Source organism: Daktulosphaira vitifoliae, unplaced genomic scaffold (assembly GCF_025091365.1).
Source record: "Daktulosphaira vitifoliae isolate Bord-2020 unplaced genomic scaffold, ASM2509136v1 Scaffold_1, whole genome shotgun sequence".
Lineage (NCBI taxonomy): Eukaryota > Metazoa > Arthropoda > Insecta > Hemiptera > Phylloxeridae > Daktulosphaira > Daktulosphaira vitifoliae.
In genome coordinates this window covers 40,161,121-40,174,996 of record NW_026099572.1, presented here as the reverse complement: position 1 = coordinate 40,174,996, position 13,876 = coordinate 40,161,121, and the positions used below count along the sequence as shown (strand labels likewise).

General features: G+C 25.2%; 2 protein-coding genes and 1 long non-coding RNA gene across 5 annotated transcripts in view; 2 read left to right on the top strand and 1 right to left on the bottom strand.

The window, feature by feature from the left end:
- LOC126898416 (uncharacterized protein C2orf42) overlaps window positions 1-1,123 on the top strand; it is a 37,060-nt gene extending 35,937 nt beyond the window's left edge. For 2 of the 3 annotated variants that reach the window (XM_050672421.1, XM_050672413.1), the window contains one exon: window positions 841-1,123. In XM_050672421.1, coding sequence (XP_050528378.1) covers window positions 841-977 — 137 coding nt within the window. In that variant the 3' untranslated portion in view covers window positions 978-1,123. The remainder of the gene's footprint in view (window positions 1-840) is intronic. The other variant, XM_050672438.1, reaches the window with a different exon arrangement.
- Window positions 1,124-2,169: 1,046 nt separating this feature from the next.
- Window positions 2,170-4,309, top strand: LOC126898640 (uncharacterized). The gene is made up of 3 exons (XR_007702328.1): window positions 2,170-2,904; window positions 3,012-3,107; window positions 3,430-4,309. It is a non-coding gene; the product is annotated as an uncharacterized LOC126898640 (long non-coding RNA).
- LOC126898438 (mini-chromosome maintenance complex-binding protein) lies at window positions 3,132-13,292 on the bottom strand. The gene is made up of 12 exons (XM_050672449.1): window positions 12,950-13,292; window positions 11,447-11,620; window positions 10,740-10,870; window positions 10,605-10,677; window positions 10,351-10,549; window positions 8,274-8,397; window positions 7,792-7,971; window positions 7,620-7,729; window positions 5,457-5,590; window positions 5,227-5,400; window positions 5,061-5,149; window positions 3,132-3,302 (listed from the first exon to the last, which is right to left on the bottom strand). The coding sequence occupies exons 1-12, from the start codon at window positions 13,031-13,033 to the stop codon at window positions 3,209-3,211; spliced, it is 1,566 nt and encodes a 521-aa protein (XP_050528406.1). The 5' UTR covers window positions 13,034-13,292; the 3' UTR covers window positions 3,132-3,208.
- Window positions 13,293-13,876: the final 584 nt, after the last annotated feature.

Sequence of the window (13,876 nt, the reverse complement as noted above, 5' to 3'; positions counted from 1 at the left end):
GATATAAATGAGCAAAAAAAATTATAGCAGACACTTTGATATACGTTTTGCAATTCATGGTCTATTAGTTTTTTTCATACGAATTTTAACAGCTTTTTTATTTGCTCAATTTCTTTGTTGAGTTATTCGATCGCTTATCCATACTTAAACGAGCTGTTTTTCTTTTAGCCTCTTTAAATGATTTATCATTCAATCGTTTTTTGATATTTTTAGAACTAATTGCATTTCCAATTTTTCTCTTGGTGGAATCTAGTTTTATTATTCTTTTTTGCAAAAAACTTTGTTTGCACCTTATAAATAAGTGTTACCCTTATTCTCTTTCTATGACAACAACCTTTAGACAACCATAATTAATCTGGAGTGTATAACATTTTATTTTCCTTGTCACGTCATAGATTGGAAAGTGAGGAGAAGCATAAAATCTTAATCTGTTGACTGAAAAAAAAGTGTAATAAGGAGCGGTAAAAGTCTGTTTCTTTATGATGGCGTGAATTATTTTTAGTTATTTTTGTATTTTTCCTATGTTTAATTGGTATCGACCAAACATAGACACGGCTGTCACATTTTATCCGTTACAGTATTTCAATTTACGCTTGGTTATAATCTAAAGTACAATGTTGACTTAATTTTTATTTAATTCAATACACTTTACAACCAACGTTTTAATATTTATTTTTGCTTTTTAAATAAGTTAAACATTTTACTATAGATCACAATAATATTTCTTATGTTGGATATCTTAACTTTAAAATATTAGGTTCTATATTATACAGGTTTCCCTTATATTTCAAAATAAAAATTTTGAATGTATTATTAATAAAACATTGTGTTTTGTTTAAGGTGTTATAAGTCTTCAGCAAGATGAACCTATTCCGTTTATTATTGATTGGATTCCGGACGTGTTACCTGTATCTCAGATTGGAGAACTAAGACTCACATTTAAATATGGACATATGCCCCCTAAAGATAGACTTTAATTAAATTTAAAAAATTAATTTTAAAGTATAAATATTAAATTTGTTATCGTATTAATATTTTACTCGTAGTTATTATATATTGTTTTTGACACTATAATGCATGTTTTTTTGTTTTAATTAAATAATAATTATTTTTTTATTTTTTATTACTGATTGTTTTGAATTTTAAAGCTCAGTGAGTAGATTGTTGCTCAAAAGCAGCATTATGCATTTTGTAATAATAATATTTTATGTTCATTTAATTAAAATAACTAGTTTATATTAAAAACACTGCTTAAATCGTTACATTTATTAACTATAAATAAAGTGTTATCAGTTAGACTTGAGACATTCTATATACAGAAGGGAACAAATCTAATAACCCTTGTAATTTTTGATACAATCAACATTTTATTGTAATTTAAAAAAAAAAATGTATGCATTCTTAGACTACATTAAAATCTTTTAGCTTCGTTATGAAGCTGAGAAGGTATCAATTTTGTTTGTCACCACTTTTTCTCAGCTCTCACGGGACCAATTTCATTTATACGTCAAAAGATCACGGATCATATCTAGTTCAAGACGTTCCATCTAAAATTCAAAAATTTTCCCCATACCCCGTTAATAATGGAAATCCCCTAAAAAGTTACGATTTTTAAAATCGATATATTTCGTCATTTTTTTTACTTTATTTTTTCTTAAAGTTGCCATGACTTTTTAAACAAATGAAAATACGTATAAAAAGTTAACTTTTTCAACTTAAATTTTGACAAAGGGGATATTCAAAGCAGTAACTTTTACATACAAATTTTTATTTTTTTCAGCTTAAGTTTTAAAAATTCTACGGAAATACTGAGTCTGAGTTTAACATACGTTAAATTAAATCTTATGTGCAAATGGCAGTCATAGTTAAAAAAACATGTTGACTAACCGACTTTTAGATGAACATTAATCAATAATTTAATATTGATTAATGATTTAATATTGTCAATTTTACAAGAAATTATAAAAAATAATTAAGTAGTTGTATATTTTGTTACCTCTATGGAAAATGTCTATAAAAGTTGAAAAACTTGATGCAAAACTTTTCAGAAAATAATTTTAAATAATTTGACATAAACTCGTTTATAAGAAATTTTCATTAGAAACCAAAATATATTTTTTCTATAACCTCTTATTTTTGAGATTGTTATTAATTTGTAAAAAACGAATACTTACATAAAAAAAAAATAATAATAACCAAAAAAATCTAGGTTATACAAAGAAACATTACGACTAATTGAAAATATAAATATACTTCGTCAAATAATAGGCTGTGACAAATTACAGACAATTTAAGTATACTACTTGCTGATGCGTCAAATAACGTATACGAACTGTTTGTATAAAAGAGCAGTGGATTATTCTGTCAAGGCAACACGCGTCAAAATCTAAAATTGCGCTTTTAAAGTTTGTATTGTTAGCTAGACTTATGTTGTGTGTCCCTGGATTACTTCTTAGTCGTTTAGTTGAAAGGCTAGTGCCGAAGCTAAATATTACAATAAGTAAAATATATTTTTGGTTCAATTCAACAGGCTTTATTTATTCATTATTTACGGAGAAATTTTTTTTCCAAATTATAAATAACAGTTTTATGATTAATAATATTCGATTTTACACATTTATAAATTAACAGTAATTAAACTTAGTAAAGTTATTAGTTAAGACATAATCGCAAAACAAATACTTCGCGAAAATGAGAAAAAATGTTTGGCACTCCGTGAGCAGTTAAAAACTCTGGTGAAAATTATTGCTGCTATTTGCGTGAATCGTTCATTAATTGGTCATATTTCATATGACCAATTAGCACACATGAAATAATGGTCCACTTACCATTTGCATAATAGTTAGCACATTGTAAAACCAGTTCAAATGTTATTTTTCTCAAAAGTAAATTTGCCAAATAGTTGTATGTATATCATATTCTTTAATTTATATTCGCACTACTTGTTATTCACTAGTTATATTTTACTAAATTTATTTATTAAAGATTGATATTTTTTGTTTAATATACAGTGTAGAAGGGAATGGAAAACCAATGCACTTAAAATGTTTACAGGATACATCAGTATCATTACCAATCACAATTGATTGGTGTTAAGCAACCTGAAGGTTAAAAAAAGAAACTTATGAAAATATAAAAAAAATTGATTTATTTAAATAAATATTACATATAAAATATGAATAATTTCAGAAATTGAAATTTAAGGTTATTAGTTTCTTAGTTTACGCTCTGCTTCAAGTCCTTTACATTTTTCCCAGATATCTATGTTCAAATCATTTTCTCCAGAACTTAGTGCGATTAATCTAAATATAATCATAAGTCATTATAATTCAAAAACCATTTTAGAAAACTAAAATTTTAATAAGCAAATTATCCAATAATTATAATTCTTTTTATTTATTTTAGATCTCATATTATCTTTTTTTTTAGACCTATACTACGTAATCCAAAGATCGGCGCACAATTACTAAAAAAACGCAGTCCAAAAAGGCGTTCAATTATGTAGTACGTAATCAAAGACAAGGCGCACAATTACTTAAAAACGCAGTCCAAAAAGGCGTTCAATTATGTAGTACGTAATCAAAGACAAGGCACACAATTACTTAAAAAAAAACGCAGTCCAAAAAGGCGTTCAATTATGTAGTACGTAATCAAAGACAAGGCGCACAATTACTTAAAAAACGCAGTCCAAAAAGGCGAGAAAAAGAAGACGAGCAGAAAGAAATAATGCACCAGTTCGGGTGAACGTCGAAAACGGAACAGGACGCAATATCGGTAATCCATATTCGGCGGCGGCCTTATCTCAGTGTCAAGGACGGGGAGACGACCGATGACAACCGATTGTCATATTAATAGCTGGACGGCTGATATCGAGAGAGACACGGGTGAGCGCCAGCCTAGAGCAAAAGGCGGTGCCGTGTCACCTATCTTAGACTGTTATAATTAAAACACGATTTCAGAATTAAAATATTAAATTGATTGAATGTTGGATTAAGAAACTCCCTAAAGCGGCATCACATTTTAGAAAATTGCAATTTTCAGATATTTATCTTTACACTATATTTGTGCTAAATTTTATGTTTATACCTATATAAGAAGTGTCTTATAATAATAATGTAAAGGATCAATTTTTTTTACAGCGTTCTAAGCTACTAGAACTTTATCTATACCTAAAATTTGAAGAGTTTAAGTAGAAAAAAGATACATGTATTTGAAAAACCAAGTTATTTGTTTTGTGTAAAGATAGATATGCTTGCATTGTTAAACTTAGGACTCAAATAATTTGGAAATATATATGACTACATTATAATGAATGTTGTAAAATATTTATTCTAGATAAAGTAACTTTACAAAATAAATTTTAATTATATTTAATACCTTAATAAAATTTTAAATAATGACTTAAAATATTAATGAACTTTCAGATAACCACTTTAAGTATTTGCAAAAACTATTGCTTTTAATTCATAGACATTTCTTATTGAGTGTATAAAAATCAAGCAGTGACTTGTGTAAATCAAAATAAATATAATAATGAAAAAAAAAATTTTCATTTCATTTATTTTTTTATTTATCTACTAAAACTACTCTTTTGGATGATCTCTTATAACGTAAGGATTTCAATTTTATTTTTTCAAATGGCAACTAACTTAGAAAATATAAAATTATGTAACTAAGAAAATGACTGTTCATTTTTATAATTGGGTAAGAAGAAAAATACCAGGAAATGATTAGTGTTAAAAATAGCAGCACCCTCCTTCACATCCAGTCATTACTTTAAATTATTAATAACTTTCAAAATACTGGTAAAAAAGTAAATCATTTTCTATTTAATAAGTTAATTAAATATGTATGTTACCATTTGAAAAAATAAAGTTGATACCTCTTTAAGTTATGTTGGATGATTCTAAAAAATAATTATTAGCTAATAAATAAAAAAATATATGTAACTAAATCCAACATTTTTTTTTCCAATATTGTATTTATTTTGAGAGTAATCCAATGGTTTATGATAAACTGATTATCCTGTATATATTAAATATATGATAATTCTAGCTTACTTTGATATAACCATGTAGCGATGTAAATCATCTGCTGAAACATTTTTGGGATCAATTTTACGCATATTTACATAATCATTTTCTATTACCTGAGATATAAAACAAAAAATATTGAAAAATAATAAATAATGAAAAAGTCGATTATTAAGATGGTTATAATTATTACTTTTAAAATATCTTCACTATAGTTGAATGTATTAGAAGTTATTATTCCTATATACTTTCTTAACTTTTCCAAAAGTAAATATTGAGAATTTAAATAATTTATAGCTGAATCAACTGTTTCTTTGATATTTTCAATACAAGATGGGTCTGGTTTTAGCAAAATATTAACATCATACTGTAACCAATTATAAACTTATTTAAATATATATGAATATAAACATGAGAACTCACTGGTAATAATGACTTTCCAATGGATAATGTTAACACTGAAATTTCAGTTTCATAATCAATTGTATAGTAGGTAAAATCATATTTAATTTGCTGATTACAAATAATATCGTTCAAAGCTTGAAGATTTAACATTCCTTTAAAAAATAATACACAGTAAATCAACAAATACATAACTATGGATTTTAAAATTTATTAGTTGATTATTCAAGTATGATATCATCCCTCAAAATTTCCAAATATATACATTAATATAATCCTTAATGTATAAAACTGCCCAATATTGGGAGAGTGTTATTATTATTGTTCGATAATCATTAAGTGATAGTATGACATTTGCATTCAAGTACTTCAACAAAAAAATAGTGGTAGATAATATCAAATATGTTTTTTAAAAATTGTTGATTGTAAAATAAAATATGAAATCGTAAATTTTAACATCAAAATTGCATGTTTTTTATCTACAGCAACCATTTTCACATAGAAGTTAAGTTGTCGGTACTAATTTTTTTTTTTAACTTATAGAAAATAACATTAGCTTTATTTTAGCATATGTTTGAAGCTCAGAGTATTTCCGGAACATTTTCAAAACTTAAGTTGAACAATTTTAATTTTTGTGTAGAAGTTGCTAATTGAATCCCCTGTGGACAGGTAAAGGGACAGATTTTCAAAAACTTTGTATCAAATGAAAGACAAATATCTATGGTTTCAATATAAAATAGAATTATTTTGATTCGTTCATTTTTCAATAAGTTATGGCAATTTTTAGAAAAAAAAGTTTAAAAAATGTCAATTTTAAAAATCGTAATTTATTGGGTGATTTTCACTATTTATAGGGAACGATGGTAAAATTTTCAATTTTTGAGGGTAATGTGTTCAACTAGATATGATTTGTGNTGGCAATTTTTAGAAAAAAAAGTTTAAAAAATGTCAATTTTAAAAATCGTAATTTACTGGGTGATTTTCACTATTTATAGGGAACGATGGTAAAATTTTCAATTTTTGAGGGTAATGTGTTCAACTAGATATGATTTGTGATCTTTTGACATATTGTTGAGAAAAATTAGTCCTATAAGAGTTGAGAAAAAGAAGTGACAGACACAAAAAAATAAACACATCATGGTAAAATTAATATCTTCTCATCTTTGATGCGAAGCTAAAAATTAAGTGAACTTAAGAACTACTTTTTTTTTTGCTGCCATTTTTCTGAAAATTTTCCGTAACCGGTTATGACGATTGATGACATCACCGCTTATTGACTTATTAAAATTTGTATGGAATATTTTAGTATTTTTTTTATAATCTGATGATCAAATGTTTATTATTATATTACTCTACAAATAAACATTACAGTTTATGTGAGTTGGGTTAATATGGTAAATTTCTAGATCAATAAGTAACACTTTAGATTTTGTATTTACGTTACCCAAATTGTTTGTGAATAATTCACTATTTCGTGATCATTACTAGAGATGATGTCTAAAAAAGTTTTAAGGCAAAAAATGATTGAAGGTCTTTTGATTAATAAAATTCTAGAAATTTTTGTATCAATATTAATTGAATTTAAAACATGTTTCAAATATTTACATAGTATAATTTACTTTGAAGTTAACATTGTACACAGACACACAAAAAAAGAATAATAAACACATTATGGTAAAATTAATACCTTCTCAGCATCACATCGAAGAAAAACATAGAAATAACTTAATAGCCTTTATGAATAAAAATAATATGTAACCCACATGAATGATGTGCTGCTCCAAAATAATATCAGGCGGTACAAATGCGCAAAAGCTATCTTAAATGATGGACAGGGGTGATAGAAGAGTTCGGTTGTAAGAGATCTAAAAGTGCATTATATCGATTATATCTGATTGTTTCATTGGGTTACCTTTTGCCCCATATTTCTTTGAAGAACTATTCCTTTTTCTTTTGTACCTAACCTACCATCTTCTGTTCCTAACTATATTATCTCATTTCTGAGATGCCCAGAATATCTATTTTAAGCCTTTTCATCTCAACAACAGAAGTATTCTGACAATCCATGTAACCAACTCTCTTGATATCATGTCCTTTCATATTCAATCTTTGAGGATTAACTTCTTGAATATCCTTACCTGGATATTCAATTAGGGGACTAAGAACATACAGAGATTCTCTTACCTTTATTTTCCAGTTTTCCAGGTTCTAAATTAGTCTCATCTATAATTAAATGAGTTCTCTTTGACAATTGTAATAAACCATTTATTAGTCTATTTTTTATATAACATTTGCTAAAAATTAGTAAAATAAAATGTAAATAAGTTAAAATACAAATATGAATACATTTAATTACCGAGGTATCATGTTGATATTATTCATATTTTGTATAGTAATTGACAAATATTCACTTTTTTCTACCAATAATGAAATTAATGAATACAATTTATTTATGTAATTGTTTCCAGCATTTTTAGGAATACCATGGATATTCAATGAAAATTTTCCAGGAACTTGATTATTTTGTCTGTTGTAACTAAAAATTAAAAAAAAAATCATTTCGCACAAAATATAGTTTTAATTTAGTCAATTTATTATTTAATATATCAGAGGCGTATTTTATAGGGAGGGTTCTTGCCATTGATGGACCAGTACCATCTACTTTTATGAAGTTGGTATTAATGGAATAAGCTTCCAAAGACTTTTTTTTGGTAATTTTTTTTTTAGCAAAATTTTTATTTCTAATATGTAATAAAATTATTAAACCAATCGCCTTAATCCAAATAGAGTTTTAAATACGACCCTGTAATAAATATTTTAATATTTAATAAGACATACATAGTAGAAATAAGATTAAATATTAAATAATCAGCAGCTAACGAGTCTCCTAACAAAGCTTGAGTTAAAATAAGTTTCAATTCATTATGAATGCTTGATGCCTCTTTCCAAATACTTTCATTGCCTGAAATCATATTATATTCTTACTTAAGTAAAAAAAAGTAAAATATTCAACATAGCAGAAATTTCCAACACAAAATAAAAATAACTAACGTTTAATAGGTTTAATAGAATAATTTCAACCAGTTTACACATAACAAATATAAAATATCTGGTCATTAATAACAACTTTTAAATTAGTATTTTGGAAGTTATTGACATTTTTAAGTAATGGCTAGAGGCATGGAGTAGGTCTGTTTTTTTATCACCAAGAATTATTGAACCACATTACTCTTCCCACCATAATATAAAAATGCTAATATCTTTTAAAATACTGGTATCAAAATTGTTATAGTCCAGTCATTTTCTTAGATAATTTTTTATTTATAAACTCATTAAACATTCAAGATCATCAGAAGTCGGGCACAAAAATTATCTTCAAAACACAAACACTTACTCAATTCAGTATTTTTATATTTAATATGATATATAGAATATACAATTTAGGAGATGATATGACTACCTTTATTAATGACACAGGCATCAAGGTACAAACAAAAAGTTCTATATACTATACACTATTATTTACCGTCGAGTTGTTACTTGTGATTTTTTCAATAATTATGTCTTTAAGATTTTATAATAATGTTTTTAGAATTTGGCCTCTACGAGTCCCTGTAGAAAAAAATTTTAGGAACCAGATTGGAGGACTTCGGGGTATAATTGATGTACCCTCTGAAGGAAATATTAAGGCACCAAAGCCATTGATCGAATGGCTGTAGTACCGTCCTATTGGAATCAAATTTCAATTAGCCCTACTTGTCAATATTTTTCTTAAACTCTGCGAGTCTAAGTTGAAAAAAGTACCTCATCATATTCACATAGTAGTCAGAAATGTCTGTTACTGTTTGACCTCTATCTTTGAAAAAATGACCCCAAAAAAAGAAACTGTACACCAAACAGTGATCTTTAAACTGTGTAGAGGACTCTGATAAATCGTACGAAAATATTATATATTTTGCTTGTTCACAGTTATAAACAAATGAAAAAGAACTTCGTCACTTATAAGTAAAAATGCACTAGCTGGTACTGTATCTAATTTTTTTGATAGCTTTTCACTAGAATTTCTTGGTTTAAATTAAATTTATGATGAAAAATTTGTCTTACTGATCAGTCTGATAGGCTAAGGGCACTTGTATATTTCTTCGCAGAACGATTAGACGACTTAAGTCTGCTTAGAGCTTGCTGCATTCTATTAGGCAACTCTGTAAATGTTTCTATATAACAATCAAAAGTTGACAAAATATTATGGGGATATGAAGTGAATTTATTTTTTTTTGAAAACTATAGAATGAAGAATACTATTAACATTTTAAAAGAAAAAATTATATTATTTTTATGTTTAAGAATTATTAAGCGAGTCATAGTTAAATAATTACCTATATACAGAATCAAACAATTGTTGTATGCTCCATAACATAACATACACATAAAAAAGTACTAGTATATAAGACTAAAAAGAAAATACTTTATTGAAAGCCTATTGGGTAAAGATATCAAGAAAACACACACACTGTTAATTTCAGTAATAACACAGTGAATTATTACAAAATATTCTATAAAACACCATATTATTTCTAAAATACAATAAAATCTTTAACTTTACGAATATAGTCGCCCTCGGCCAGCTGTCAAAAGACAATCCTACAATTCAGATTACTCATATTTCAATACTAATGCCCTCTTCACTAATTATAAAAAAAAGACTGTTTAAAAATCATAATCAAAATAAATAAATTGTACAACTATTCTACACACATACTACACAACCTAATATTTGTTTCACTTCATGCATGCAACCTGTATACTATTTTTTTGTTATATTTAACAATTTACAGATAATAAGTATCTAGTTATTTCAGTAAAAATAATAGCTTATACACTGTAATATTTAATATTAAAAATAAAAATTATTTACTTATTTGATTTTTACAAAATATAGAAATGGGTTGAAATTTAATATGTAAAGCATGAATGCAATATTGTTCTTCCAGATCATGCGACTTTTCTTGATATTCATCTTTTCCATATTGTAAGGACCTTAAATCAAGAAATCCAACTATATCTATAATATGATTGACCTTAAGAAAGTTAGAATCTGTGTCTTCAGGATAAACCTTTATAAAATAATTTTTTTTTAATTACATTTTTTTAAAGACAAAAATAACTTACAAAAACGATAACTTCTTTCTTATTGTTTTGAAAAGATGGATCAAAACAAAAACGTTTTGGAAAATTTCCCTCTCTAAAATTAAATTATTAGTAAAATATTAAATCACTATTCTTCTTATTTTTTTTTATACATACAGTTGAGATTTATCAATGTCATTTAAATTTTCGACATTTTTTACCCAGCTATTCAGTCCAGGAATAGGAATACAAGCAACAATATGCCTCTCCAATAATACATCATCAAAATTAATTTCTTCTTCGGGCTTCTAAAAATAAAGCATAAAACTAATATTTAGATATCAACTTTTATTTTAAGTTATATGAAAAAATAAAAAAATAATAGAAATAAACAAAATATACAAAACTAACAAAATAATTCATTTTAAATAAATGTAATTTTTGTTTAAACAATAAAATGTTACTATGAAAATGCTACCAAGATGGATAATTTTGTGGATGTCAAATACAGATGTAGATGCTACAGTAATTTTATCTAATTTTCTTTGCTTTCACTCCCTTCAACGTAGTTTCCTGCACACAACAAATATTAACTTCTCTCAACTTCAATACTTCTACTAGTTAATGTTCCAACATTCAACATACTTATTTTTACTTTGTATCTATCTTTTTCCCTTATACAACAGTCCAGTCTAGAGTTAAAAGATGATGTCCCTACACCATTGACACTAAAATTGTTAAAATAAAATTTAAAATAAATTTGTTCAAAAATATAAGATGTATTGATTTAAAAAAAAAATTCTCTATATAAAAATTTAATTTTACAAATAATTAAATATTTTATAAGTATATTTAAAGTAAACTGTGATATTATAAGTACATACCAAATTAGATATAGAACAATGAAACTTCCCTTGAAAAACTCTAGTTTCATTTGTCATTGAGTTTGAAATAGAAAATGTTTTACTATAATATTCAGGATTTAACATATCTTGTATCATTCCTTTAAAACGAACTAATGATCCTTTTGGCATCTGATGATCAAATAATAGAGGAACCTAGATATTACAAAAATTTATTTATAATTACTTTGTAAATTATATTCAAGCGCGTATTTTTATACAAGAATTTATTTATACAAGAAGCGTTCAAAGCTTCAAAAATATGTATAAAAATAAAACTTTTTCAGCTTAAATTTAGAAAGTGTTCCAAAAATACTGCATATTTTAAATTAATGCTTATGTTATGTAGAAGAAGTTAAAAAAAAAATTTATCCCAACCTATCTATTTGCAAATGGCATCCGAAGTTGAACAAAAAATAGAAGTTAATTTTGCTTTTATAATCCAACAATTTCTTAAAATTAAACACAATCTACAGATTTGCATTGGAGAATTTCTTATGATAGTGATTATAGTCATTGTCAGATTTATATATCTATACATTTTTAATTAACCTTTTTTTTATTTTGTTTTGTTTTATACTAGACATTTTCAATTTGAATAAAAATATTATGTTTATACTTATAAAACTCACTGGTTCATAAATTAATGGTTGATAAGATTTAATATTTAATTTAATCAATTACCTAATATTAACTATTTTATATTTTAATAGCTATTTAAAGAATAATTCATTTAAATTGTCAAATGTGACTTCGATCTAAATGATTTTCAAAACATAATGTAAAAATAAAAAATTGCTTGGAAATAATAGTTAATTTGACAAGATATTAATTAAATTTTCAAAATAGCCTTTTTTTATCAATTATAATTAATATTACAAACATGATTAACTGGTTGATAACAATTATAGGACGAGTAATTATCAAATTATTAGCATTTAAATGCATAAAGTGAATATGTAACATAAATTAAGTATATATGAAAATATACACTATTACAAATTGGTTGAAAATTATACAATTACTGAATTTAATTAAATAAGTATAGGGCTTAGGTTTTATAATTTTTAAAGAGCCTCTTGGAGATTTTTCTGGTATTCTGGTGAGCCAATACACACCTGATTATATTATAATGAAAATAGAATATTTTTTGTATAAAACAAAAAACGAAATAGGCTTATATTATTCTAGTACATTAATCTATTTATTCTTAACAAAACCGAAATATAAAATATTTGATAACTTTTTTTTTTTTTTTATTAAAATTTGTGCTTTAGAGTCCAAGTAATGCAAATAAAATTTTTTCTTTTAAAGCTATAATTTCTTGCCTATTAATTTACTAATTATAGCAATAAGACTAAAAATTAATCAAATTAGACATAACATGACGAGAGGCATTTAGTCATGCCATGCTAATTTGATCATAAAATACACACAATTTCCGAAGTTTTATTATAAAAATTTAGTTAAAGTTAAAATATTTACCTTTTCCCAATTTTCTGGAGTCTTTAATATTTTTTGGCAATCACTTTTGTTTTCATTGTAATAATCTGATGTCCAGTTAATCATTTTTGAAAATTTACACTAAGCAGAAATAGTTACAATGAACGGATGACTTAAATGAACTTATAGATTATATATGTAAAAATCGGATATTGAAGCTTTACTAAAGACGAAATAGTTAATTTTTTTGAAGTACAGCAAAATTAGGAAATCTAAATCTCTAAATGTACTGTATTTATAACTACTTAAATTTAACATTTATTTCCCTCGCTTTTCCTTTGTTTATCAACAATATTCGGATGACACTTCACTTCTACCAAATTCCATATTTCTTAATATTATAATAACACAGTCGTGATAAGATAAGATCTTATCTATGATAATAGTATAAAAATTCGTTTTAATTACAATTATATTATGATAAAATTGGGGTTGAAAATTTTTGTTAAGCAAATTTGATAAAACAAAAGTTTAATGGATCAAATAGAACTTGGAGCATAAAGTTTTTGGAACAAATGTTAATTTATGTAAAATAGTAACGGAAAAAATATACATTTTTATTGGATCTAGTTATTAAAACATATTTGTTCAAAAAATATGAAACCATAATGATGATAATCTAAATATTATATCTATTCCACAATTATAAATTATAATTAAAAAGTCACCTTAACATTCTTTAATCTACCAATGATCTAATAACATTTAGTGTTATTTAGTTTGCTTAATAAATAGTCATACATTTTAAAATGTATTGAATATTAATGTATCATCATTTTTTATTTAGCCACTTTTGGTTTGGTGAGAAACAAATTCTAGTTAATTTTAAAAGCATTATTAAATCATTAATTGCATAAAGTAAACATTTTTGAAAGTTTAATAATACTTAACCTTCGTTAAATTTAAATT

What these genes read in the sequence shown, in the direction of transcription:
- LOC126898438 (XM_050672449.1), bottom strand. Translation starts at nt 13,033, where the DNA reads ATGATTAACTGGACATCAGATTATTACAATGAAAACAAAAGTGATTGC. An exon ending in ATTTTGTAAAAATCAAATAA is followed by an intron (nt 8,398 to 10,350) that starts GTAAATAATTTT and finishes ATATGATTTCAG; the next exon opens with GCAATGAAAGTATTTGGAAA. An exon ending in TTTAATCTTATTTCTACTAT is followed by an intron (nt 7,972 to 8,273) that starts GTATGTCTTATT and finishes TTTAATTTTTAG; the next exon opens with TTACAACAGACAAAATAATC.